At 42.7% G+C, this 24,986-nt stretch overlaps 2 protein-coding genes across 7 annotated transcripts; one reads left to right on the top strand and one right to left on the bottom strand.

Moving 5' to 3' along the window:
• Positions 1–657: 657 nt before the first annotated feature.
• Positions 658–8,081, bottom strand: LOC306709944 (ran GTPase-activating protein 1-like). Of its 3 annotated transcripts, none has more exons than XM_079178269.1 (16): positions 7,990–8,081; positions 6,892–7,011; positions 6,632–6,759; positions 6,270–6,329; positions 5,965–6,144; positions 5,501–5,635; positions 5,167–5,325; positions 4,568–4,681; positions 4,321–4,420; positions 4,047–4,131; positions 3,634–3,772; positions 3,389–3,505; positions 3,161–3,266; positions 2,653–2,741; positions 2,328–2,492; positions 658–1,494 (listed from the first exon to the last, which is right to left on the bottom strand). In XM_079178269.1, the coding sequence occupies exons 2-15, from the start codon at positions 7,001–7,003 to the stop codon at positions 2,367–2,369; spliced, it is 1,650 nt and encodes a 549-aa protein (XP_079034395.1). In that variant the 5' UTR covers positions 7,004–7,011; positions 7,990–8,081; the 3' UTR covers positions 658–1,494; positions 2,328–2,366. The 3 variants fall into 3 exon arrangements, with proteins under 3 accessions (XP_079034395.1, XP_079034394.1, XP_079034396.1); XM_079178268.1 differs by having other exon boundaries at positions 2,371–2,492; XM_079178270.1 differs by lacking the exon at positions 3,389–3,505 and having other exon boundaries at positions 2,371–2,492; positions 3,700–3,772.
• A 2,643-nt stretch (positions 8,082–10,724) lies between these two features.
• Positions 10,725–24,916, top strand: LOC306708944 (zinc finger CCCH domain-containing protein 7B-like). Of its 4 annotated transcripts, none has more exons than XM_079176924.1 (23): positions 10,725–10,949; positions 11,232–11,299; positions 11,428–11,464; positions 12,129–12,326; positions 13,681–13,839; positions 14,404–14,484; positions 14,840–14,899; positions 15,097–15,151; positions 15,357–15,484; positions 16,325–16,892; positions 17,271–17,332; positions 17,427–17,520; positions 18,253–18,414; positions 20,086–20,300; positions 20,698–20,798; positions 20,933–21,114; positions 21,287–21,372; positions 21,763–21,923; positions 22,150–22,255; positions 22,527–22,635; positions 22,989–23,125; positions 23,807–23,976; positions 24,213–24,916. In XM_079176924.1, the coding sequence occupies exons 2-23, from the start codon at positions 11,241–11,243 to the stop codon at positions 24,391–24,393; spliced, it is 3,111 nt and encodes a 1,036-aa protein (XP_079033050.1). In that variant the 5' UTR covers positions 10,725–10,949; positions 11,232–11,240; the 3' UTR covers positions 24,394–24,916. The 4 variants fall into 4 exon arrangements, with proteins under 4 accessions (XP_079033050.1, XP_079033049.1, XP_079033047.1 ...); XM_079176923.1 differs by having other exon boundaries at positions 15,315–15,484; positions 21,766–21,923; XM_079176921.1 differs by having other exon boundaries at positions 15,315–15,484.
• The last annotated feature ends 70 nt before the right edge of the window (positions 24,917–24,986 follow it).

Genomic DNA, 24,986 nt, shown 5'->3' with positions numbered 1-24,986 from the left:
AGTTGAAGAAATGTTTCAAGAAAATCCAAAATCTAACCTAAACAAAACAAGCTCTATGAAGAAAAACAACTGTCTTACCTTCGAGCAGAACGTCCTCGTCACTGCCTGCTTGGTAACATGAACTGAAGGCAGGTTGAATGTGACTCTGCCAGCTAAGGCTCCGGTTAGCTGCCGCTGACTTTCTTATTCTACTCTGAGTGTGTCCGTACTGTCAGCGGTCCAGCAGGCTAACAAACAGGGCCTTGGTAAATTCTTTCACGGTGACCCCTGATCCCTGAGCCCCCTCAAAGCAAATTAACACCTCGGCTTTACAATTTCTGTCTGAAACACAGGGAGCAACTGTATTTGTTGGTCGGATTGAGCGCCGTGTTGATATATGAAAGAGATAAACTGACTATTCTTGGTTTGTAACATCAGGATTTATTTGAACCCCCAGAGACATAAAACAAATCTGAACAGGAAAAAACATATGTAGAAAAACTGTTCCTTCCAGAAAATGAGCAGCGATAGAAGAAATCTATTTCTGTAGTAATAAAAACTCATCAGAGCTGTTGAGTTGCTCAGGTTTTATGGCGTTGTATGTTCTTGTGACAATGCTTGTATTTATTTCTTTAATAAAACTTCTATGCAGTTAAGATGCAAAGACGGTGAAAGACATCCAACACTAAAAACAGCTTTATTTTGCAACACAAATCCCCAAACGTTGCACCTTGTGCCCCATTTAAAGGCAGAAAATACATTTAAACATATTTCATCCCTTTTGATTGTTCTATTGTACTTTACAGTCTTAATTTCATCATATTTATCGTCAATAGATATTTTAATAACGGCAATGTTTGACCATATTATCAAATTCAATAAACATTGAATATAAAACAACAGAATAGTAAAAGGCATATTGAAATATAAAATCAAATGTGCAAAAGCTGAAACTTCCGAGCCCAGATTGTTTCTGGTCGGAGCTTTTCTAGTTTGCACCAAAGTGTAATCTGTGCGTCAGTCAGTCAGGCGTCTCTAACCAGGACACACACATCTTAGTTTATGTGGGGAATAAGGTCTCATTCACCAGAAGACAAAGAAGTTGCCGGCGCAGTTCTGTGGTTATATGAGTGTACACGAAGCTCTTCAGTTACTCCACACCATAAGAGCACCGTCTACTTCAAAACACAAAGCATTCAAGCCCAGAGTCCAGAAAGAGGTTTGTTGCTAAACCTGTGAAGGAGAGCGGTGAGGCAGAGGAGTCAGCGAGTCTGTTCTTCTCCAGTGCTGCTCAGCTTTGTTTGATTCTTTTTTGAGCTCATGTGTGCTGGTTTCCAAAGGTCCATCAGTGATCAGTCAAAGTTCAGTCAGTATGTGTGTGTGTGTGTGTGTGTGTGTGTGTGTGTGTGTGTGTGTGTGTGTATCCACAGTCCTCAGTCCTCAGATCTGACTCTCTGCAGTGTTGACTGGAGGCTGTTTCTGGCATTGCCACATGACTCCAGAGCCTCGTTGTTTCTGTGAAGGATAACACACAGTTAGAGAATGAAGTGTACACACACATAATTAAAATAAATTGTTTAATTTATCCATTAACTTAATATCTTTATGGTATTTCTCAGATTGTCAACAAATCCCAATGAAACACCAAAACCAGCAATGAGTTGATCCGCTCATACACTAACTAGTATTGTCTGTGTAGCTGAAGCTTGAGCCACACTGCTGCACATGTTCCTTTGTTACAACGATTTGTTCAATTTGAGTCAATGCCACATATACTGTTCTGTTGCTGTGAACATGCACTAGAGCTCCAAATGTATATTAATCTGTGGCTAAAAACATACGTCCAGCTTTCAAAGGAAACTTTCTTATAAAACAAAAAGGAAACTATGTATTTGTGATCCTTTTTTTGAGAAACTGGTCTTGCACAGAGAGTCGCAGACAGGCTAGTGAAGTCAGAAAGTATTAAGAAACAGACTAACGCAAGTATTTTTATGGGATTGACAATGAGGAAAAAAAGAAAATACTAGCATCATCATCCAAATTTGAATCTTTATAATTTTCACAACATTTTCATTTTTTTGTTGTGGGGAAAGCTAGGGTTTAAATCCTAAGGATTATAACTTTAAGGATAAATCACCATGAATCCTTCATGTATGTCATAGAGGCAGAAAGGTAGATGTTAGCCCAATGAAAGTGAAGGGTTAGCAAAACAACAAAAATAACAAACCCATTCCAACACATCAATGAGCAATCACCAGAGAGTGTCCACCACCGTCGCTACGTGTAAAAACATTCATCATGTGCTTCACTCCTGAAGATAGGAGGATGGTAATCGTGGTATTGTGTACCTGGAAGCTGCCTGCTGATTGGCTCATTCTGTCACGCCCTTACCGGGACAGGAAGGCCTGCAGCACGGCCACGTTGTCTTTGGGGAAGTAGTCCTGTCTAACAACGTGCTCCAAGGCGTTGAGGTGGCCGGGAACCACGAGCACAGGCTTCACCTTGTCCTCACTCTGGGCAGCCAAGAGGACGGGACGGGACGGAGGGTGAGGACAGAAAAGAGAGGAGTGTTGAAAACAATGAGTGTAGTGCGAAGACAAAAGTGAGATAAGTAGAAGAGACATGTAGAGGAAACAAAAGACAGTGAAGAGATACACATGTCTGTAAACATACCTTGAGAAGTCCAAGCAGCACTAACAAAGATGACACAAAGTTGTAGCCTTGGAAAGACGGAGTGGCAAAAGCTTTCTTCAGAAGGGCATCTGTAAGGAGAAATGTATTACTGTTTATTACAAACATTATTCTAACACCGTCAAGAAAAAAAGACAACAGAAAACGTGTACTGTGGTAATGCAGAGTATTAATGGATCAAGTGAAGCATTAAAAACAGTATACTGTGAAAAACAACCTAACGAGCATCTCACAGCACTTTGAGGTCGAGATAAAAAGAAGCTGCTGATTCAATTGGCGAGTAAAAGGAATTCTGAGCTCATTAGATGAAACATGTTGGTAGTACATCAAAATAAATAAATATATAAAAAACACAAAATAACTGCGAGACACCGAAAGGCAGAAATGAATTTGTAATGCTACGAGGTTCCTCGTCAGTTCAGCACTTCTCTCAGCAAGAGCATGTACAACAACAACGATGAGATCAACTGATGCAGACCAAGTGTCTCACCTATGCTGTCCAACACGGCGTTCTTAACGTCGTTATTGTCCTCCTTGTACACAGATGCGATCTTGAGGAAAGCTTCAGCTGTTTTTGTAGCATCTGACACATCCACCTAGACACGGAGAAAGGCAGAAACATTTACCTCAAAGACATTTCTTTCAGCCTTTAGTACCTCTCATTAACAGATAAAAAACTCAAGCTGGAGTGTACGTGTGTAAGTACTCGTGTGTTTACCTGCTGCTCGATCAGCATCGCTCTCTTGGCCCCCAGCTTGAGCAGTTTGTCTGGAGACGGAAAGCTGAGGAAGGAGGAGACGTCTGGCGGCCGGGATGTTGATGCAGGAGTGGACAACTGTGAGGGTGGGACAGACGCAGATTAAATAATGGTGTAAACTAAAGAGTTTGATTAGTAATTGATTTCATGTTATTTGGTCAACTTTTGCTTTGATGCCACACATTATCACCACACTATTATCTGACCTTGTTGTCATTGCTTTCGTCTTCCTCCTCCTCCTCCTCTTCCTCCTCTATTTCCTCCTCATCCACATCCTCGTCGTCTTCGTCTTCTTCCTCATCGTCGTCCTCGTCGTCATCATCCTCTGGCTCGCCCTCGTCGTCACTGGAGGCAAATTAAAAACGCAGCACGTTAGTGAGGGTTTTGGGATGAGAAGCATCTTTTTTGAATGATCGTGATATTCAACTGAATCATGTGCAAAGGCCCTGTGGGGCAGTTTGTATCACTTTTTCAGGCGCTGATGTGACAGTAGAGCAGGAATAGAAACCCAGACATGACCTATTGGCCCTCATGACCCACAACAAGATAGACCGGTACAGAGAAAGGATTTATGGATTTCTATAAATAGACCACAGGAGCTGAAGTACGATGTGACTACCTGAGCGATCCTAGAAGCTCGGCGATGTTCATGGCTTCCATGGCGTCTTTCAGAGCTTTGCAGCCGTCCTCCCCTAGACTGTTACCTGGAAATCAAATCAATATCACCAGCTTAGTCAGGGAAGATAAATTAAACAAAAAGAAAAATATCATCTCTACGAATGAAAGTCACCTACTCTTCTAGATTTTTGTACTTTTGTAAAGCTAAAAATACAAAGAAAATACTTAAAATGTAGATGCGTGAAGAGCAGAGTTATCTCCTTGAAGGTTTTTACCATTTAGATCCAGTTTCTCCAGCTGGTCTCTGTTCTTCACTGCTTGTGCCACAGCCAGAGCGGCCTCCTCTGTGATCTCGCCAAACGACAGATTGAGTTCCTGTAAACAGAATATTTACTCAGTAGGGAAGAAGAATGTCAAACCAAAGCTAAGAAATAAAGAACTTCTAGAAAAGAATGAGGATAAGACATGAAGTAGTGACTGACATCTCAGCTCAGGGGGGTCAGCAGTGTTCTACTCACTCACCTTGAGGATTGGTAGTCCCTCCGATACCGTTTCTGCGATAGCTATGGCTCCCGCTGGCCGCACCAGACAGTCTCCAAAGTTTATCACCTGGATGCTGCGTAGGTGTTTGAGGGCCTGTGAAGAACGCAGATATTATTTGCTCAAGCCTCGAAGTCTGGAAAGAGAGTTATCAGTAGAACTGTAGTTAAACTGACGGTGACGGACAAATTGGTGGATGATTTTCTTTTAAAGAAAGCTACATTGTGAATTCCTTGGTAAAGGTACAAATTATAACTGAATATGGTAAATACTGTACTGACCTAGGAATGCTTCAAACAATAAACGATCAACGTTGTAAGAATTATTACAGATAATTACTAACTGTACGTAGGAATCGACAGTATATTTTAAACTTGAGGGAGTATTTTAATATCATTACTACCTCTTGAATACCGAATCTCTTGAAAAACCTGCTGAACATAGTTGTCCGGTGTGAATACTGACTTTGGAATGAATAAAGCGGGCTGACAGCAAACGTTTAATAATTTTCCCACGGTGCATTTCACTCTGAGCAACTGCCCACTCAATTGCCAACCGTCCTGATACCAATGTCTTCGTACCTGAGCCATGGCGATAGCCCCCTTCTCAGTGAAGGTGTTGTCGTTGAGGTTGAGGATGCGGAGGCCGGCGTTGTGCTGCATGGCTTTGGCCAGAGCCGTCACACCAGGGTGATTGATGCCATTCTGAGGCATGTGGACCTCCTCCAGGCTGCCCATCAACTGAGAACACAAAAACACAGCAAACTACAGCAGTTTGTCTACAATAACCGACTCTCCCAGCTTAGAATGAGTGTGGTCAAGTGGTCAAATGACAATATGAGCTGCATTGATACAACCTGGTCTGAGATCAATGTTTGTATTCAATCATGCAAAGCGGGGGTCGTTGGTCCTGTACCTGGAAGGCTTGAGCGAGGGCGGTGGCTCCATCGTTCTCCAGGCGGTTCCTCCCAGCAACAAACACCTTCAGGCCGAGGGGGGCGCCCTCTGCACTGGATTTTTTATGGCACTGGATCAAAGAAGCGGCCAAGATCTGAGGAGTCCATTAACACAGATGTGAATTGTTACAGCCATTTCTACAGCCAGAAATTCTCTTTTCAGTCCAACTACTATCGATAAATCAAAAACTTTGACAGACATCTCTCTCTCTCAACAAAACACTTCCTCGGCTTTTGACTTATTCTTCAACTCCTTTCATCAGTCAAAGATCATTTTATGCATCAGAAAAATAGACTTTTAGCAAAACAGTGGAATGCAGTGGACGAGTGGACCTAACAACGTGACGACTGAGTGCATATTAACGGTACCTAACAAAGTAGATGGACACATGCCTCATTTTAAAAAGACGTCCTCATGACTTACCTTCCCACCTCCGATGCCCATGCCACAGTTGTTGAGCCGTAACTCCTGCAGCGTATAGCAGGCCGTGCTCTTGAGCAACCTCTCGATGCCCTTCACCCCATCCGGTCCAAAGGCGTTGTCACTGAGGTCTAAAACAGTGAGCCTTGCACCGGCCAGCATCAGAGCGTCACCCAGTGAATTCTACAACACAAGGGGAGAAAGAGACCAGATGAAATGGCAGGTTAAGTGTGCAGTATTTCAACACGTTCTGACTGGAAGCCTAAACTTGCAACGAGGTCGATGACGTTAAGGAAGCAGTGCATTACCAAGGCAGGTGGGATCTCAGAGCGCAGGCGCCCGGTGAACATGTCACTCCAATAACATCGCTGAAAGAGAGAAAGAAGAAACTATGTCAGCTGAGAGATCAACTTCAATATATTCACTACATTATATAGAAAACAAAAGTTCAACATGTCCTACAATATTAGTTTCATTACTAGAGCTAAGACAAAAATAACAATTAGTTGAAGAAGAGAAAAATAATCTGCCAATGTGTCAATAATTCATTAATGATTTAAGTCATCAAGACCAGTTTATGTTTATCAAGTACAAATACCAAACATTTCCTGGTTACGGTGATGATTCAAACTGAGAATGATCAGAAAGGTCAAGAAGAAACGCTCCAAACCTTGAACTTGCTCTTTGTCTCTAGGGCCTTGGCAATGGCCTTTGCTGCCTCCACCCCTATAGTGTTTCCCTCCAATCTCAGAGCCTGCAAATCATCAAAGTCCTGGATCTCCTTGACCATCTCCTCCACTGGTGAACAGGGTCAAAGTGAGGGATAGAGGCGTTAAGACGTTGTGATGAAAAGAAATCATGAAAACAAAGACTTTAGAGTGATAAAGCAATCATAGGCAGAGCTTCTTTGCAGTGATGTCTGACACTCACCTGATTGGGCATCATCGAGCTTTCTCCCCTGGCCTTTGTAGCTCAGCTCTACTTCCACTACTCCAGTCTTAGCCAGAGAGTTGGTCAACTGTTCAACTATATCTGTAGCCATCGGGACACCTGGGGAACAAACATTATTTATTTTTTATGCTTCATGATAACCCTGGTGTCCAGAGACAGTTGGTTTCCTCTGCACTCATTACCAACTGGGAATCAAAACACAGACCACATATAGCAAGTCAATCAAAATCCAAACACACGGGACTATTAGATAGGAATGTATGGACATTGTGGCTTTAACTGCTTCGATTATTCTGGAAAGCTAAGTCCACCTTTCTACTAAACATCTACTGAAAGCGTTGTTTTCGCTGTGGGACAATCCACCCTAAAATAGTATTTACATTTGCAGTAAATACACTGCAGGTCAGATTACATTTATAGATTGGAACATATCTCGTGCGTTGAATAATATACAGACGGTAAAGATGTAATCATAAGTTAAGGGACAAATCCTGAAGCTCCTCGTGTACAATTTCACTGTCAGTGTTTTCTGGTAACATTGAAAGGAGATATCTTGTTGAAGTCAGCCACTAATTCCCTGTCCAAATAAACGCAAAACACGAGTTTAAGTTGTAATGTTCCTTCATTACACATGAATACAGCCGCAGGGTATTATACACGCAGACACGAGCTACATCCATAAGAGTTGAATGTTGTTTTGGGGTAGATTTCCCCCTGTACACAGCCGGCGGCAGCTAGCTTTAGCCGAGTGCAGCTAACGGTATGCTAACATACCACCACGGTGTGAATCCAGTGGAGCTGGTATGTTGACATACATCTTTAATACGATATCACGTGCTTGCTAGATAGTTAACACACTTAGTCCGGCGGTTGCAGGATTATAAAACGGATTTGTTCTTGTCAGCTAGCTCGCACGTTACGTAGGACAGAGTGTGGCTCTTACTCGGCCTGTCCAGTCGGCCATCTGAAAACCGCTGACTAACGTTAAAGTTGCTATTAGTGAGACTCCTCCAGTCACCGTTAGTTATTACAGAGGCTTTAAACCATAGTTATAGTAGAAAGTGATGTCCCCATTACCGCAACACAGCTGTACTGATTGAATCCAGTCCTGTCACACACTCCCGCTCGCTCTTTGCGTTCAAAACCGAACCCAGCACGTTACCCGACCTGACGACCACAGTGCTGGGAGACAAGGGACTTGTAGTTCTATTGGACTACAACGCTGCTGGATGCGTTCACTTCTGCATCCAGTCTGTGGGAAATATTGTTTAGGCAAAGATCTGAATCAGAATCAGCTTTATTGGCCATGTATGCGTGTGCATTCATGGTTTTGACTCTGGTTACACATTGCTCTCATTGTACATACGTACATAGAATATACAATAAACAAGAGAATTATAAAAAAAGGACATTAAAGACAACAAAGTATAACAGAGAAACTAAGCATAAAGTTTAACATTTAAGTAGGCCTACTATGTACAATATAAATATATATCAAAGAATATATATGAGCATAAAGAACATAAAGAACAACAACAATGACAATGGACAATGGATTCGGGATATTAGTTCAAATAGTGCAATTGAAGATGCAATATGTCTGTTAATTGTTCATCAGAGTGACGGCCAGTGGAAAGAAGCTGTTCCTGTGTCTGGTGGTTTTAGCGTACAGAGCTCTGTAGCTCCTACCAGAGGGGAGGAGTTGGAACAGCTTGTGTCCAGGGTGTGGAGGGTCTGCAGTGATCTTTCCAGCCTGTTTCCTGACTCTGGAGGTGTGCAAATCCAGGATGGGGGGCAGGCTGGAACCAATGATTCTCTCTGCAGACATGACAATCCGTTGTAGTCTGTTTCTGTCCTGTTTGGTGGCCGATCCAAACCACACAGTGATGGAGGAGCAGAGAACAGGCTGGATGATGGCGGAGTAAAACAGGATCAGCAGCTCCTGAGGCAAGTTGAACTTCCTGAGCCGGCGGAGGAAGTTTAACCTCTACTGGGCCTTTTTTCTGATAGTTTCGATGTTCGGGGCCCACTTCAGGTCCTGGGAGATTGTGGATCCCAGAAACCTGAAGGTCTCCACAGCAGACACAGTGTTGTTGAATATGGTGAGGGGGGGGGGGGGCAATGTTGGGGGGCTCCTCCTGAAGTCCACTGTCATCTCCACAGTTTTGAGCCTGTTTAGCTCCAGGTTGTTCTGACCACACCAGAGGACTCGTACACAGACCGTTTTTGTGTCGTCTGCGAACTTCAGGAGTTTAACAGTTGGGTCCTCTGAGGTGCAGTCGTTGGTGTAGAGGGAGAAGAGCAGTGGGGAGAGCACACATCCCTGGGGGGCGCCGGTGCTGATAGTCCAGGTACTGGATGTGATTTTTCCCAGCCTCACCTGCTGCGTCCTGTCTGTCAGGAAGTTTGTGATCCACTGACAGGTGGAGGCCGGCACAGTGAGCTGGGAGAGTTTGGGTTGGAGTATTTCCGGGATGATGCTGTTGAACGCTGAGCTGAAGTCCACAAACAGAACCCTTGCATAATGTCCCTGGGGAGTCGAGGTGTTGCAGCATGTGGTGCAGTCCCATGCTGACTGCATCATCCACCGACCTGTTTGCACGGTAGGAAAACTGCAGGGGGTCCAGCAGGGGCCCTGTGATGTTCTTCAGATGGGTCAACATCAGTCTTTCAAAGGATTTCATGACCACAGACGTCAGGGCGACGGGCCTGTAGTCATTTAATCCTGTGATGGAGGATTTCTTGGGAACCGGGATGATCGTGGAGCGTTTGAAGCAGGAGGGGACTTCACACAGCTCCAGTGATCGGTTGAAGATCTGCGTGAAGATGGGGGCCAGCTGGTCAGCACAGACATTCAGGCAGGAGGGGGTCACACCGTCTGGGCCTGGAGCCTTCCTGACCCACATCCTCTTCACAGATCCTCATTGCCGTTGAGGGGTCGTTTGGGAGAGGTGAGGAGGAGGCAGGGGGTGTAGGTGGTTATTGGATGATGGGGCAGTTGGGGGGTGTTGAAGTGGGCTTATCAAACCTGCAGTAGAAGACATTCAGGTCGTCAGCCAGTTGGTGATTGTCCTCAGTGTGTGTGTGTGTGTGTGTGTGTGTGTGTGGGGGGGGGGGGGGGGGGCTTTTCAGTGTAGCTCCTCTTTGCTACCCTGATCTCCCTCGTCAGTGTGATCCTGGTCTGGTTGTACAGAATCCTGTCCCCACTTCTGTAGGCCTCCTCCTTAGCCCGACGAAGCTGCCTGAGTCTTGCAGTAAACCAGGGTTTATTGTTGTTGTATGTGCAGAAGGTTTTAGTCGGCACACACATGTCCTCACAAAAACTGATGTAAAAAGATCACATTCAATCAAAAGAAAACATAAATTAATTGCCAATAATTAATTATAGTTAGTTGTATATGGAAACTTGGTTTACTGACCCATTTAATGTAAAAAATAATGTGTTGAATTTAATTGATCCATTTACAGATATATGTATGTACTTATTTATCTATTTGATTGTGTATATGGTTATAGCTGTTGCGTTTTTATTCTTTAATTAAGCTGAATGAGGCCAATAACAGTGTACAATCTGCCAGGCACCACTTGGTTCTTTGTATTGTTACTAAAGATGGCACGGTTATTGTTCCCACAATAGTGTATATCATAGTGTCAAGTAAGGGAGGGGTGATATAAAGAATGAAAACAAGTTGTGTAGGGATGGCAGAAGAAGAGTGTGAGTGGGTGGGACCTATTGTGTACACAGGAAGAGGTGCCTGACAGACCACATTCAGGGCACGCAAACCCTTTGTTCGTTAAAGGGCCAGTGTGGAGGTTTGCAGCTGTCTCGTGGATGGACTAGGGCTGCTGGGAATCGAAACTTAACTGGGGGTTGAAGTCAGACACGGAGCCTCGACGGGTCTCTTCCTCCTCGGCTCGCTGTAAACCAGCGTCTGCTCGAGCTCTCAACGGCAGACAATTTCTCCGTCTTTACCGCCATTGGACACTAAATGACTTCCAACTTCTATTTGGTTCAATGAACTTCCTCAATTATTTAGGTAGGTGTGTCTGAAGTTGGGCCACACTCGCGCTGTGATAGCGAGGGAGACGTGCGGGGGTCAGGGGCTTGCATGTTGGATGTTTGTACAGTTATTAAATACGGAATAAACACGAAGCCCGGCCTCGGTAAGTGTGTCTTTACACAAGGTGACAAAGCTAGTCGTTTCTTGCTTTCTGCTCCTGAAGGAAGTGGGTGTACACCAGCTCACAGGCACTGTCAACACCACATCAGGCAGTCTCAGTTATTAAATTCACTTATGGTCTGCTTGTCTTCTCCCCAGATAACAAGCATGGACCCTGCCAGACAGAAACGCAAAGAAGAGATAAGGACCTCTCTGAAATTTATACAGTGAGATGCATTTTTGTTCGTTTGATTTCAGCCTGACCGAAAGTGAAACCTTGGCCACGAGTGACTCATATCCTCGATAACCAGCTGTCTCAGTACTTTTCTAAGCACGTTTACATCTTGTGTTCTAGGTCTTCCCTGTCTTATCCAGAGCATGAGGGCTACCAGGTACCACCTGTTATTACAAATACTGTGTTGTGTCTGTCTCCACTGTCTCTTCACTCTTAAGCTTTGGCTTTTATGCACATTATGATCTACAACCGCCTGTTCTTTAGTTGTTGCTGAAATCCCGGACCCCTCACTGTGCTCTCTCTTTTGTTTCTCACTGAAATTCCTTTGTCTTTTCTCTCCTAACATCTATCAGTTCATTCCTGGCTGCATGCGCAATCAAAGACTGGGCAATTAATACTTAATGCTCTTAATACTCACTCGGAAAGATATACTGGTTGTTGTAATCATTCCTCTTGTCCACAACTATTGTATTGATTGCCATGAAGTTTTGCACCGACATTTATGGTCCCCAGAGGATGAATCTTACTGATATTTCCTCTAGAGCCACCATAAAGTTGATAATTACATTTTTTAAGTGACATGTCTGTCCAAATTTTGTACAGACATTCATGGTCTCCAGATGATGTATCCTAATGACTAAACACTTGCTAAACCAATAATATTCCCACCAGGAATCACTTCAGGGCCAGTATGAATGGGACGAATGTTTACAAAAACCAATATTGTGGGCGTCGGGGTATTTTTGAATATACTTTATTCATGACTGGGCCCAAAGTTTTTGGCACACACCACACATCTTATTTTTCTCCCCCCCTCCCAGGACTTCCTTACCCGGTTAGTGTGCAACTTGCTCGATGAGGGCAACGCCTCGTTCAGAGACAGTGACTGGGAGCAGGCGGTGAGAGAGTTCACTGAAGGCTTGAATGTCTCTCACTACGCTGCAGCAGAGGAGATCCAGATCCCAGAAGCGTTGCTGGAGAGCCTGTATGTCAACCGGGCAGCTGCCTACCACAGCATGGTAAGATACGGCTGCTGCTGTAGGTTCCTGACACGCCGTCTGCGTTTTGCAAACAGATTGTTTCAGTGAGTGCAGCTCAGACAGACACTGTCAAAATACATGCAGCTGTGTTTAGCACTACAAAGGCTTCTCCACACCCCAAACCTGATCTGTCAGTTGTAGAGCCAGTTAACAGTGGATCAACTCATAATAATAATGACAGGCTGAAGTAATGTTTCAGCCTCCCGCAACTTTTAATCTTAAACATCCAGTAACATACCAGTGGTTAGTCCACTATAGTTTGTGCTACATTTCAAAGACCCAATCAAATATTTTTCACTATAAATGATTATAATGCAGCAGAGGAAAGCCAACACATAATACAATGCCAGGGATTGCACCACCAACCCCAAGACAGTAGATGAATGCTGTGTAGAGTGGGGGAGACTATTCATCAGTATGATAAGAGTCAAAGGGAGGTTGTTAGCATGGGTTCAAGGGAAGGTCGAGGCATATCTGGGGAGACACAGATGTGCATCTTAGAGGAGCATATTATATTACAAAGCAGTGAGCACAGAGGCATAATTCATAGCAGGATAGCATGACCATTACATATTGCTTTCACGATTGAATAGCACTTTTTTCTCCCCAGGACCGGACTGAAATATCACAACAACTATTGTATAGATCGCCTTTAAAGTTTGTGCAGACTTTCACGGTCCCCAGAGGATGAGTCTCAATGACTTTGATGATCCCCTGACTTTTGCTCCAGCGTCAGCATGATGTTGACATTAGTGAAATGTCAGCTTTTGGATGCATTGCCTTGAAATTTGATTCAGACGTGCATGTCCCCCTCAGGGATAATTGTAATAACTAGTAATCAGGTCAACATTTCAGTTTGTTCAATATTTTGGTGAAAATCAGATGTCTGGTTTTATCCATAGTATATTTTGATGATAGTCCTAATATCTATATTCAGTTCAACCAAAACCTTTGACCTGCAGTGGTCAGCAGCAGGTCAAAGGTAAGGTTATGATGTAAACAAAGAGGGAAAAATAACCTTTACATGTCCATTCAGGCAAAACACAATGCTGAGTTATCTGTAAATCAGATAATATGAATTATTGAATCATATATAATGTTAATAAGGGGATGGGAAGAAAAGGTTTTAAGATAAACTGTCTCCACACACATTCCTACAGCTAGAGGCAGAATCTTTACTAAATAATAAATGGACTATTCACTTTTTACAAAGGAGGCTTTTCTTTCCTCACCATCCGTCACACCTGAACTATGAGGCTTCTTCTAGAAAACAATACCAGTCTTACCGAGGCTCTTTTTAAACCTGTATTATCATCTCTCATGTCTCCCACAGGGGGAATATGAGCGCTGCGTGAAGGACTGCGACATAGCCCTGAAAGTGTGTAAGGAAAGCCGCAGGGCGCTGTACAGGAAGGCACTTTCTTTGAAGGAGCTCGGGAAGTACAAGGAGGCCTACAACTGCACCACCAACTGCCTGCTCGTTACTCGACTGGTAAACGAAAGAGACAATTGGGAGAGTTGATGCTAATAGGTCTAAGACATGGATTAAAATAAATCAACAACAATGTACAGACATTCATGTTGCTTTCAGGATGAGTCCTAGTGGATTTGGTGATCCCCCTGACTTTATCTAGGCTCACCAGCAGGTCAACAATTGCAGTTAGTGTTTGTCTAAAACTAATGACATTCCCATCAACCCCAGCTGTACTCATTTTTTGTCTTTTGTGCTAGTCAGCAAATGTTACAATGGTAACATGCTAAACTAAGATGGTGAACATGGTCCCATCTCACCATGGAAACATCCGCCTGTTAGCGTTGTCATTGTGATAGTGTTAGCATGTTGACGTTAGCGTTTAGCTCAAGTTCAGCCTCACAGAGCTGCTAGCATAGCTGTAGCATTGGTTACATGAACAGTTAATACAAGATGAGAAACTGCTTCTGTGGAACATTTCCTAGATGGTACTAGATGGGTTACACTACGTGGTAAAAGTCACAGACATGTACTGATGCTTGTGCAATGTATTCATTTGTTCTTTGTCTGTTTAACTCTTAACAGGACAAACCGGTGAATGAGCTCGCACAGGAGCTGGCCATCCATCTGGGACTGAAAACTCGGAAACCATATCTCGGCATTAAGGTTGGTAAAATAATTCAGCTCTGTCATGGTGAGATAGGATGCAGTCTAGGGGTGGGCATGGATATCATCATGTATCACGGTAAGTCTTTTCATACTGTGATATCAATGTATACATCATGACTTGAAAAGTTATTTTGGAAAACAACCAATTTTGTATTATCCACTGAATTGAATACCTTAAAATCACATTGATGCAGTATTAAAGAAATGGTTACCCAGGTTATTTATATATATATATAGTAAAGAAAATTCTCTGATTGTTGATTGTCTCCCTGCATATTTCCTCGTATTGCCTAACTCCAATGAAGACATGGTGCAGATATTCATATTCAGTCTGTTTTGGTTTCTCTCCCAGGAAGGAGGACTTATCACGAGAGATGTTGCTAATGGCAACATGACTGCTGAAGCCATCAAGGCAAGTTCAATGTTTTCTATAGATTTCACCACCAAAAAAAAGAAAAAGCCAAATCACAATATTTTCTAGCACAAACATTTTGGTTTCTTAAATGATAACATCTGAGCTGAAAGATATTCAGCACCAGTGATGCATGTTTTGCAGATTGTTGATTTGATTTTACTACAAATGCTTTTTTAAATCCTTCTCACTTCCAGGTGTCTGGTGTTCATGTAGGAAATGGTGTGAATCCTCTCAGTGGCCTCGCACCAGGTGTGAATTCTTCACTTCGACTTTTTCAGAATTGTGTTGGCATAACGATACAGGCAACATGTTTGTCTCCACATATGTTTTCTTTGCTTGATAAAGCTCTTCAAATATTTATAGGAAATTTACAAGTAAAATCTAAAAGAAATCCCGTACTGCTTCTCCTTAGTCAGTTTTCCCAGCATGCCTCAGTCCTCCATTCCCTCCTCAGCTCCCTGCCGCCAACCTGCCGTCTCTTCAGTACCTGCCATGGTGGACACTCTGGAGGACTCCGAGCTGATGGGAGACGATTTGGACAGCCTGCTCGACTGCTTCCCTAATGAGACGGAGCCAACTGAGGTAAAATCTGCGTTTGTCCTGCATTGACCAGTAAACTAACTTTTGTCACTGATGGGGGAATGAAGGTGTACTCGGTTGTAAGGATTACTAAGATGGAAGAGCATGTCATTATACATTGTTATTGAATAAGTCTTTAAAGGTTTGGGGATTATATGTCTCGTAAAACAACCCTCCTCTTTCGAACGTAACTTTTTTGTAAAAAGTAAGCTTGCATACTTTTACTTTCATTCCAGTACAGTAAATTCAACTTCAGTTGCATCTTGCTTTGGATACCTAATCCATCACATAAAACATATATTCTCATTAGTGAAGTCGAGTGTATGTTAGCAAATTGTTGTAGGGGTGACATTAATCCAATATTAGCGCAATATTCACTCTATTTTTAGCTCTGTGTTGATCTCCACCAACTCCTGAGGGAAATATCTGGCTATTTAGCAGCTAGATGTTGCACTTTCTTCCCCAGCTAGTTGCTAACATTGTCTGTCTGCCATTTTGGTGCTGGTTAGGTATTTTACCGCAGGTTTGTCATGTAAAACCAAAGCAATACGCTGAAAAACAAGGTCTGCAGAGCTGAGGGAAACTGCTGAGTCGGGTGATAATCCTCTATGAGGTCATCACTACGAGTGTCCCCTCAGTCATTTGATCCATTGTTTATGTAATAATATTGTCATAAACGTAACAGAATAGTGTTGATATTGCCCAGCAGTTGTCAGCCAACTTCTATCAAAACCTTCAAATGTAATCCTTTAATTGAGCATTACGTTTTTACATTCTGTCTCATTTCACTTTTTTTTTTTTTTCATCCATCTTCACTCCAGTTTCTCTCTCCATGTTTTCCAGACCTCCATCCAGGCAGCACTCAGGACTTCGACCCGTGATCGCACGGTCCCGTCTGTCCTGCCTGTCCCAACACCCCAGCTACCCCCGGCCTTCTTCAGCTCGTCCGTCAGCCAACTCAACTCCCTGGACTCCTTTTCAGGTGGCGGGTGCAGCACCACAGCTGGAACACTGGATGCCCTAGACGAGCTCTTGACCTCTGGCCTTGGAGGTGGCGCTGGTGCTACAAACTTAGCACTCAACTTCGAGGCGCTGGACGTTCTGGATGGCCTCGATTCCCTGGATGACTTCCTGGATACGATTCCAAGTGCTGCTGGAAGTATATCCAAATCTGAACTTGATGCCGGGGAAAAGTCCCTTGATGATTTGCTGGATGAACTAGATCCTCTGGAGACTCTCTCTGATCCAGGTGGTCAGAGTGGTGACATCCCAAAAACTGGTGTGAAAGCTGTGGACGCGCTCGACTCCCTTGATGCCCTGGACTCGTTTCCCTCAGGTGTTGTGGCAGCTTTGCCAGCGATCTCCATGGGAAGAACGGGCCTGGACACGCTCTCCGATTTCAGCTCAACCGGTGATTATGATTTCTTGGTGACTTATTATATTATTGGCAAAGCGGGACGCCTGTTCTTTAAGAGGTCATAACAGCAAGTAGCCAATCAATCGAAATGTGATAATGTTTCATTTGAAGGACTTTCAAAGAGAAAGCACGCAGTTTTAAATATACAATATCTGACTATTTGCACACAAAAGAATTTCTACACTAGAAATGTATGATACAGGTACGGTGGGAAATTAGAATAAACAAAATATGAAGTGTATTTTACTGTACCTTGAATATGTGCTCCCCCTTTTAAAAAAGACCACACTTGTGTCTGGACATGTTGTAGCCCATTTACTACAAAGTGTGAACACATAATTAGTCCTTTATTTTTCTGTTATTGCTCCTCAGGTATCGCAGGCTCTCAAACTGCTGCAGCTCCAGTAATGCGATCTCCAAAGAATAACTCCAAAGTAAGACTTGGTTATCTGGCTTGTGTTAGCAGCTCTGTGGCTGTCTGTATTGTTAGCATTAACTGAAATCTTTATTCTCACCTTGGCAACAAAGGAGAAGAAGAATCCAGCGCTGGTTGCGCTCTCTAACCCGCTGTCCTCCACTCATGAGTTCCTGCAGGCCTGCTCGGCCTGTTTCCCTCGGAGAGGTGCGTCTCAAACTAACTGTAGTGTAGCAAGAAGCCACAATGATCCTGCTGCTGGTGATGAATTTAACACCCAGACAGGTTTATGTCCTTTAATATTCCCTATCCTTATTAGCAAATGTTAGCATGCTAAACTAAGATGGTGAACATGGTAATCATTATACTTACTAAACAGCAGCATGTTAGCAGTGTCATGGTGATTATGTTAGCGTACTGATTTTAGCATATAGCTGTGTGTGTGTGTGTGTGTGTGTGTGTGTGTGTGTGTGTGTGTGTGTGTGTGTGTGTGTGTGTGTGTGTGTGTGTGTGTGTGTGTGTGTGTGTGTGTGTGTGTGTGTGTGTGTGTGTGTGTGTGTGTGTGTGTGTGACTGAGCTGACCACATCATGGCATGTTGGGGGTAGTAGCAGGTCAGTTCGATGAGGCCCATCCTGTCGTAAATTGAACATTTGTCACTCCCTTTACCATTAGTTCAGGCTTTTAGCCTTAGCAGGACTGATGATTTTAACATCCAGACAGGTTTATGTCCTTTAATATTCCCTGTTTTTGGGTTGATCTGCATCCTGAAGCACTTTTTTTAACGTTGTAGAAAGGGCAAAATGCCAAGGCCTGACCTAAATGCAAAAATAATTTTGTTATAATGTGGAGATACCAAAATGCCTGGTGCCTCCTACTCCTACTTTTTCCTGTTCTATTGAAAATCCTAAACTTTTAACCCTCCCCTGTTTCGTTTTCAGGTCACGGCATTTATACATTTGTTCACAAGCCAGACCTGGTCCACAGCTGTAAGCGAGACATTCTGTTATGTAGACTGAAGGCAGGTTATCCTTCGGAGTGGACCAGAGTCCGACAGATTCCTAGCTGGAGTTCCTTCACTGCCCCGTTTGTACTCTGCAGAGGTAAGTAACTCAATGTCAAATGCATGAGGATGTCTTCTGGTGAATTGTCTGTCGGCATTCATTGTTCATTGCTTTTTAATGTAGCTAAAATGTATTTGCATAATGCACATTGTGTGTTTTTGTTTTGTGTGTGTTTCTCTGTGCGGTCGAAAATAAGCAAATTACAGTACGTTTGCATAAAACACTTTAATCGGGTGTGAAATTTTAATAAACGTAAGTCTTTTTTTCTAAATTGACTTATGTAAATAAGTCAAATGTAGCTACACAGTTCCTTTCAGGGTTCCCACTCATCCTTGAAAACACATTAAAATGCGAGAAATGACCAGAAAAAAATTGTTTTGCCCTGAAAAGATTATTTTTGAGAGAGTTTGAAAATAATGAATGTGAAGCCAGGGTCAAAACAATGAATGGGAGCCCAAAACACCAGCTAAATACTGACTAATGGTACTTTTTCACTCACCTAGTATTATCTCATCAAATGCAATGCTGCATTATTGTGAAGGTAAAATGGAACATGACATGAAATGTTTAACTTTTGTAGCGGTGGGAACCCTGAAAATGTCAATGGATGTTTTATTGCGTTTGATGAGCGAATTCCTTTTACAGACCGTTGGAATGCAAAGAGAGGAGAGAGAGAGCAGTGGATGTCAGGATGTCAGACTAGGGGTTGAGATCACACATCCCGTTGTGTTTTATGGCCCGCTTAGACTGCTGGTTCTAATCTCGAGAGTGAGATCATAGTTAATCATTTGTCGACAGGGTGCAAAAGGGTGAACTTCCCAATAGCTCTTTGGGCTCTGCGCATAGGACTGGGTGTCAATATAGTAGCATTAACAAAATATCTGAAATTCAGTACTGATGCCAAAAAGAATACTTTTGTTGATACTTTAATTGACTAGTACAAAAGATTTTAGTCATTCTGGCCGCATTGCACAATACGTAGTCTGTAGTACAATAGTACGTAGCCTGGCACCCAATTGTCTTATTGACGGTCAGTCAACCACTTTGGTCCACAAATGACGTTCCCATCAGCCTCAGCTTCACTTTATTAGCAAATGTTAGCATGCTAAACTAAGATGGTGAACATGGTAATCATTATACTTACTAAGCAGCAGCATGTTAGCATTGTCATGGTGATTATGTTAGCGTAATGATTTTAGCATATAGCTCACAGCAGCGTTTGTGTGTGTGTGTGTGTTTGTGTGTGTGTGTGTGACTGAGCTGACCACATCATGGCATGTTGGGGGTAGTAGCAGGTCAGTTCGATGAGGCCCATCCTGTCGTAAATTGAACATTTGTCACTCCCTTTACCATTAGTTCACGCTTTTAGCCTTAGCAGGACTGTTTACCGACTCTGATATCAGAGTTCAGATCACAATGTGAAAGGTGACCGTCTCTTTGAGTTTCATCATACTTTGTGGTTGTGTCAGGGAAGGCGGTTTGGATTTATAGGATGGTACCCCTTGTTTACATTTTCCTCATGTGAACAAGGCAAATTTCCTCTCCACCCTTGATTGGTCAGAAACATTTGAATGTGAAGGAACTGTTGATGAGGCATGAATTCAGGGAAACGGTTAAAGAGCGTACCTGTTATAAACCAGACTGTGTCTATGTCACGCATGACCGTGGATGTGTGACAGAATGAGCTCTTGTGTTTTTCTTTCACGTCAGAGCTGCTGAATTCCGGGGATTTGGGCCTGTGCAAGTACGGAGAGAATTGCACGTTTGCCTACAACCAGCTGGAGATTGACGTTTGGACAGAGGAGCGGAGGGGGACGCTGAACCGAAACCTGCTGTTTAACACATCGGGTTTAAAACTGGACCCTGTGAACAGCATCATCCGCCTTCTGCAGGAAGACAAGGGCATGTTCATGTTCCTCTGTCAGGTTAGTGCTCTCATACAGCTTTAGAATAATAATAATCATTATTATTATACAAACATTTTCAAACGGTTTCAAATGTCATGTTTGCTTTAATATTATATATACCGATTGATTTGTTCCTATATTTAACTTTTGTGTATTAAAAACACTAGAAACGTAGAAGTACCAGTTGCCAGCGTTTGTTCTGTCCATGAAGCATGCATGCTACACCACACACTGCTGTTTCTATGTTTTTAATCTTCATATGCCTGTGTCCTGAACATTCACACAGCTTCTTGTTGTATCATAATAGATGTATTCATTAATATTCATTAATATTGCGTGAAAGATGGTCATCTCTTAATATCCAAACGTACTGTCTTTTGTTTGTTCCTTTCTGTCGTGTATTTGTTGTCTGTAGGAATGCTTTGACAGTAAACCTAGAATCATCAGTAAGCGCTGTAGAGACGATCACACCAGCTGCTCTAACCTGGATGCTCGCCACACCTTCGATGCCAATAAGTGAGCGTGTTTACAACATACGTGCCGCTGAGAGTCCTCATCCTCGCTCATTTCACTCATACGCCAACTCTTTACCTCTTGCGTCTTTCTCTCCACCATAAATACATTCTGATTTCTCCGTCTTTGCTCGTCAGGTGCTTGGCGTTTGTGGTGCGGACCCACAGCGTGAACTACAAAAAGGTCCGACCGCTGAGCGTCCTGTGCAACTTGGATTTGTGCCGCAAAGCCATCCGGTACGGCTGCCAGAGAGAGGACAGCTGCTATAATGCCCACTCCGTCATAGAGCTCAGAACCTGGAGGGTGCAGCGCGACACCGGTACAGTCTACCAGACACATATATCTATATATATCTATATATAACAATAATAGAATCAAGAGCGTTTTGATTTTATTTGTCCTCTTGAATAAAAATATTCAAACACTGATGAAGGGTATTAATAGACTGTGCTGTTTGTCCTAAAATGAGCATGTGCTTGTGTTATTTTCAGGTATCAGCCCTGATGAGATTGTGAAAATATCGACAAAATTTAACGACAAGAAGGAGCAAAACTCAAGCAAACTTAAAGGAAATAGAGTAAGAAACCATTTAGATTATTTTTTCTATAGTTCATTTTCTCAGCCACACAGTTCGTTACTGGTCAACTCGTCCAGCATCCTCTCTGTTTCTTCTTGTTTTGTAAATGGGATGAACCCACATGTTGAAGCAGTGACACCGCCTCACTGCTGGTCTTCTGGCTGAATGACAGAATTATTCTCACCTTTTGTAATTTACAGAGCTTTTGATGTAATAACTGTCAAACTTATTATATTCATTCATATAAATTCTATGTAATTATTGGCTTGTATAAATGCTTCAAAGAAAAAAAAAGTTTTGGCAGATGAAAAGTGAATGATGAAGAGGAAATGTTATCACTCTTATCTTTATTATGATATATAATAATATTCTGATATTTATAATTTCAAGCAGCTGTCTTCTGGAGTTGATGGGAGCAAAGCAAGAGGAGGAGGAGCTGGGAAGAGTCTGAACATGAGGATGAAGTTTGCCTGTGCCCAGTGCTTGCGGGACGGCCGGATCAGTGAACCAGACAAAGCTCTGAAGTACTGCACTGCCAAGGCCAGGCACACGTGAGTACAGATAACGAGCACAATTCCTGTACAAGTTTGGGATTATCTTCCGACTGTATAAATACATCCTCGTCATATTATCAGAGATCCTATTATATACCAGCCACAGATTTTCAAGCCTGCTTGAAAAAAACAGTGAAAGGTTAGATGTAAAACTGGTAAATCACACATGATCACAATGATCCATCAGCTCCATATCTGTGTTATCTTGTGCCGTCACCATCAGGTGGACTAAAGAGCGATGGGTCCTGCTGGTCAAGTCCTTGGAGAGAAGTAAATGGGTTCAAGTCCGACCGCTGCCACATGCCAAGAACTTCCCTGTGCAGTATGATGTAGGTGTGCCTCCTCTGCGCTTATGCACTTTAATACAACAAGCAGTGTTAACGAAGGGCTTTGACCCATCAAAGACATTCCTACACTGATGAGCAAGGCTCCTCCCCAATCTTTTTCTTGCATTTCTTGTCTTTTATGTTTCCTGTATTTTGTATAGCTGGTGCTTTTAAAACTGAAATGTGTAAGTTTGCCTGTTGTTGTGGTGTCGGCTGAAAGTTTGTATTGCACTTTGTTATCTGTGTTTAGCAGCATTGCGTTTTCTCCTGCCAGATATGCACCCAGATATTGAAGCAAAGGAAATGTAACTACTCTGGGAACTGCACCTTCGCTCACAGCCAAGAGGAGAAGGAGATGTGGATGTATATGAAGAATAACGACTGTGAGTTATTAGAATAATGTCACTGATTTAGCTTTGCACAAATAGAACTTTGTCGGATTCACAGTAAAGAAGAAAAATCGAAATTGATGCTGAACCAAAGATATTATCTTTTTTTTTTTACTGCACGTGTTCCTCTTTCTTGTCCAAACATGGGACCTGCATTACCCACAATGCAACTCAATCATTAAGAGCTCAGTCAGAGATGTGTTATGCTAGTAGCGGTTAATTTAAGCTTGAGCTGCCAGCAGCAAGCAAAGGGCTGCAGATACAGCTTTGAAATGTTGCTAAAATGGCCAGAAATCGGGATGGAAATCTTTAACTTTATATGACGGATTTGTTATTTGTGCCTTTAGTGCGGGAAATGCAGCAGATATATGACATGTGGCTGTCATTAACCGCCCACAACCGGCAAGCAGACGGAGCCATGCTCACCCAGCCGGTCCCAGAAGAGAAATATATCGTCATGCCAACTGACTATGCTGAACCAATGGTGGGTACAGTTTGTTTTTCAGTTCAGTAAAGTCAAACCAAAAGCAGCTACACCAAACTAAAACATACACATTACTGACTATTGTGGTGGGAAAAAAACTATTCAGTAGTACCGAGTGAGTCCTATAATACTGAAACAAGGAACATTGAGGAAAGAAGTTTGTCTTTAAAGTATTTATTCTCTGGCCAGAGAAGGCTTCACTGTCATACAGTCTGCAGAGGAATCAGCCAAGAATCCAGTGTCTCTCTTGCTTATAAGCATCCCAGCACACAGGGGGGGGGGGGGACACCAGGTATTTACATTATAACAATTGATCAGCAGTTTCAAGCTCCACATTGACCCCTCCAGTCATCCCCTTTATCTTCTGAGCCTTGTCACACAAAGACATGTCTTTATTACTCTTGCCTATCTCTGAGAATCTTCACACCTCAACATTCTCTGGTTAAACTGCACCCCCCATTTGGTTACTTCCTCTTATCAAAGCAAAAGCCCAAGATACCCCATATGGGCCTGTTACCACTCTCCTCTGTAACAATCGTATGTCCCATATATAGTTGTGTTGGTGAGTAAGGCACATCAACTAAATCACAGTAGAAATGTACTAGCACGGGGACAATTCTCTATCACACTATGCATCTGTAAGAGGATAACAAAGATGCTTTTTTTGTGTGTTTATTTTAGAATGGCTTCCACTGTCGTCTGTGTGGTAGACACAGTAACAGTGAGCGGCAGTGGCAGCAGCACATCTCCACCGTGAGACACAAGGACCGAGTGTTCAGCTGTGAGGGAGAGGATGAAGCTCTGACGTGGAGCTACCGTTACCCTGGTCCATGCTTTGAACTCTGCCCCAAGTAAGACCTTTTGTCCTGGATCAGGATTTCAAGAGTTTGAATCACAGTGCCAGCACAAATGTATATTTTGAAACCCACAGAGAAGAAGAATGCATATTGAACTTGCCAAATGAATACCAATTTTGCTCTGTGTGTGCTGGATGTGTAAATAAGCATGCTTTTGATAGCACCATATCGACTTTAGAAGGTTATGTCATTGTGATAACAGCCGGTTACACGATGTTAATGTTTGACAGGTTTGATGACGGCTGTCCTGACGGTGTGAGCTGCGACTACGCCCACAGCTTAGAGGAGCTGCAGGAGTGGACGGAGAGACGAGATTTCCTGAGGCACAAGTTGGCCAAAGCCAGGGAAGACATGCTCATCATGCCTGATGACATTGACTTTGGGAAGTTCAACTTTCTACTTCAGGACTGAGAAGATTTTATTTTATTTTTTACTTTGTCAGCCAATAACTGCCAAACTAGCAGTTAATTAAATGATGTGATAAAACTAGCAGTGTATACAATGTGCCTGCCAAAAGATGAGTTTGCATTTCCAAACATTCCATATACTCCTTACTCGAAATATTTTATATCTTACTGTATGGAACATTTTCTGAGCCACTTTTTGCTCTTGTCTGTTCAGCTAAAACATCAGTGAAAACAGTACTCTTCGCTGTGAAAGTAAGACTCGCGTTGGTGGGAAAAAAACAGCAGATACAAAGACACACCGCTCATCACAGAATATTCATCAAAGGTTCATATTTAACCACACATGCAGCGTTTAAATGTTCTTTTCACTTCTGTTTATGTTCTGTTTTTACAGGGATTTTATTAACATGGCGTTCATTCTAAAGTTCACTCAGAGAGAGGATGTTCAAGGCCTTGACTGGGCATTAAAATACTCTCCACAAACTATTTTTCTGAATGTAAAGTCTTAATAAAAATTGCCAAGTTCACTTCTGATTTGTACTTTAGCTTTGTTTTTGGTGTTGTGATTTGACTTTGTGTATTTGTATGTGTGTTATT

This window comes from Pholis gunnellus, assembly GCF_910591455.1.
Source record: "Pholis gunnellus genome assembly, chromosome: 17".
In the NCBI taxonomy this organism is placed as follows: domain Eukaryota; kingdom Metazoa; phylum Chordata; class Actinopteri; order Perciformes; family Pholidae; genus Pholis; species Pholis gunnellus.
The sequence above is the reverse complement of the archived record's forward strand: the minus strand, read 5'-3'. Positions and strand labels throughout refer to the sequence as shown.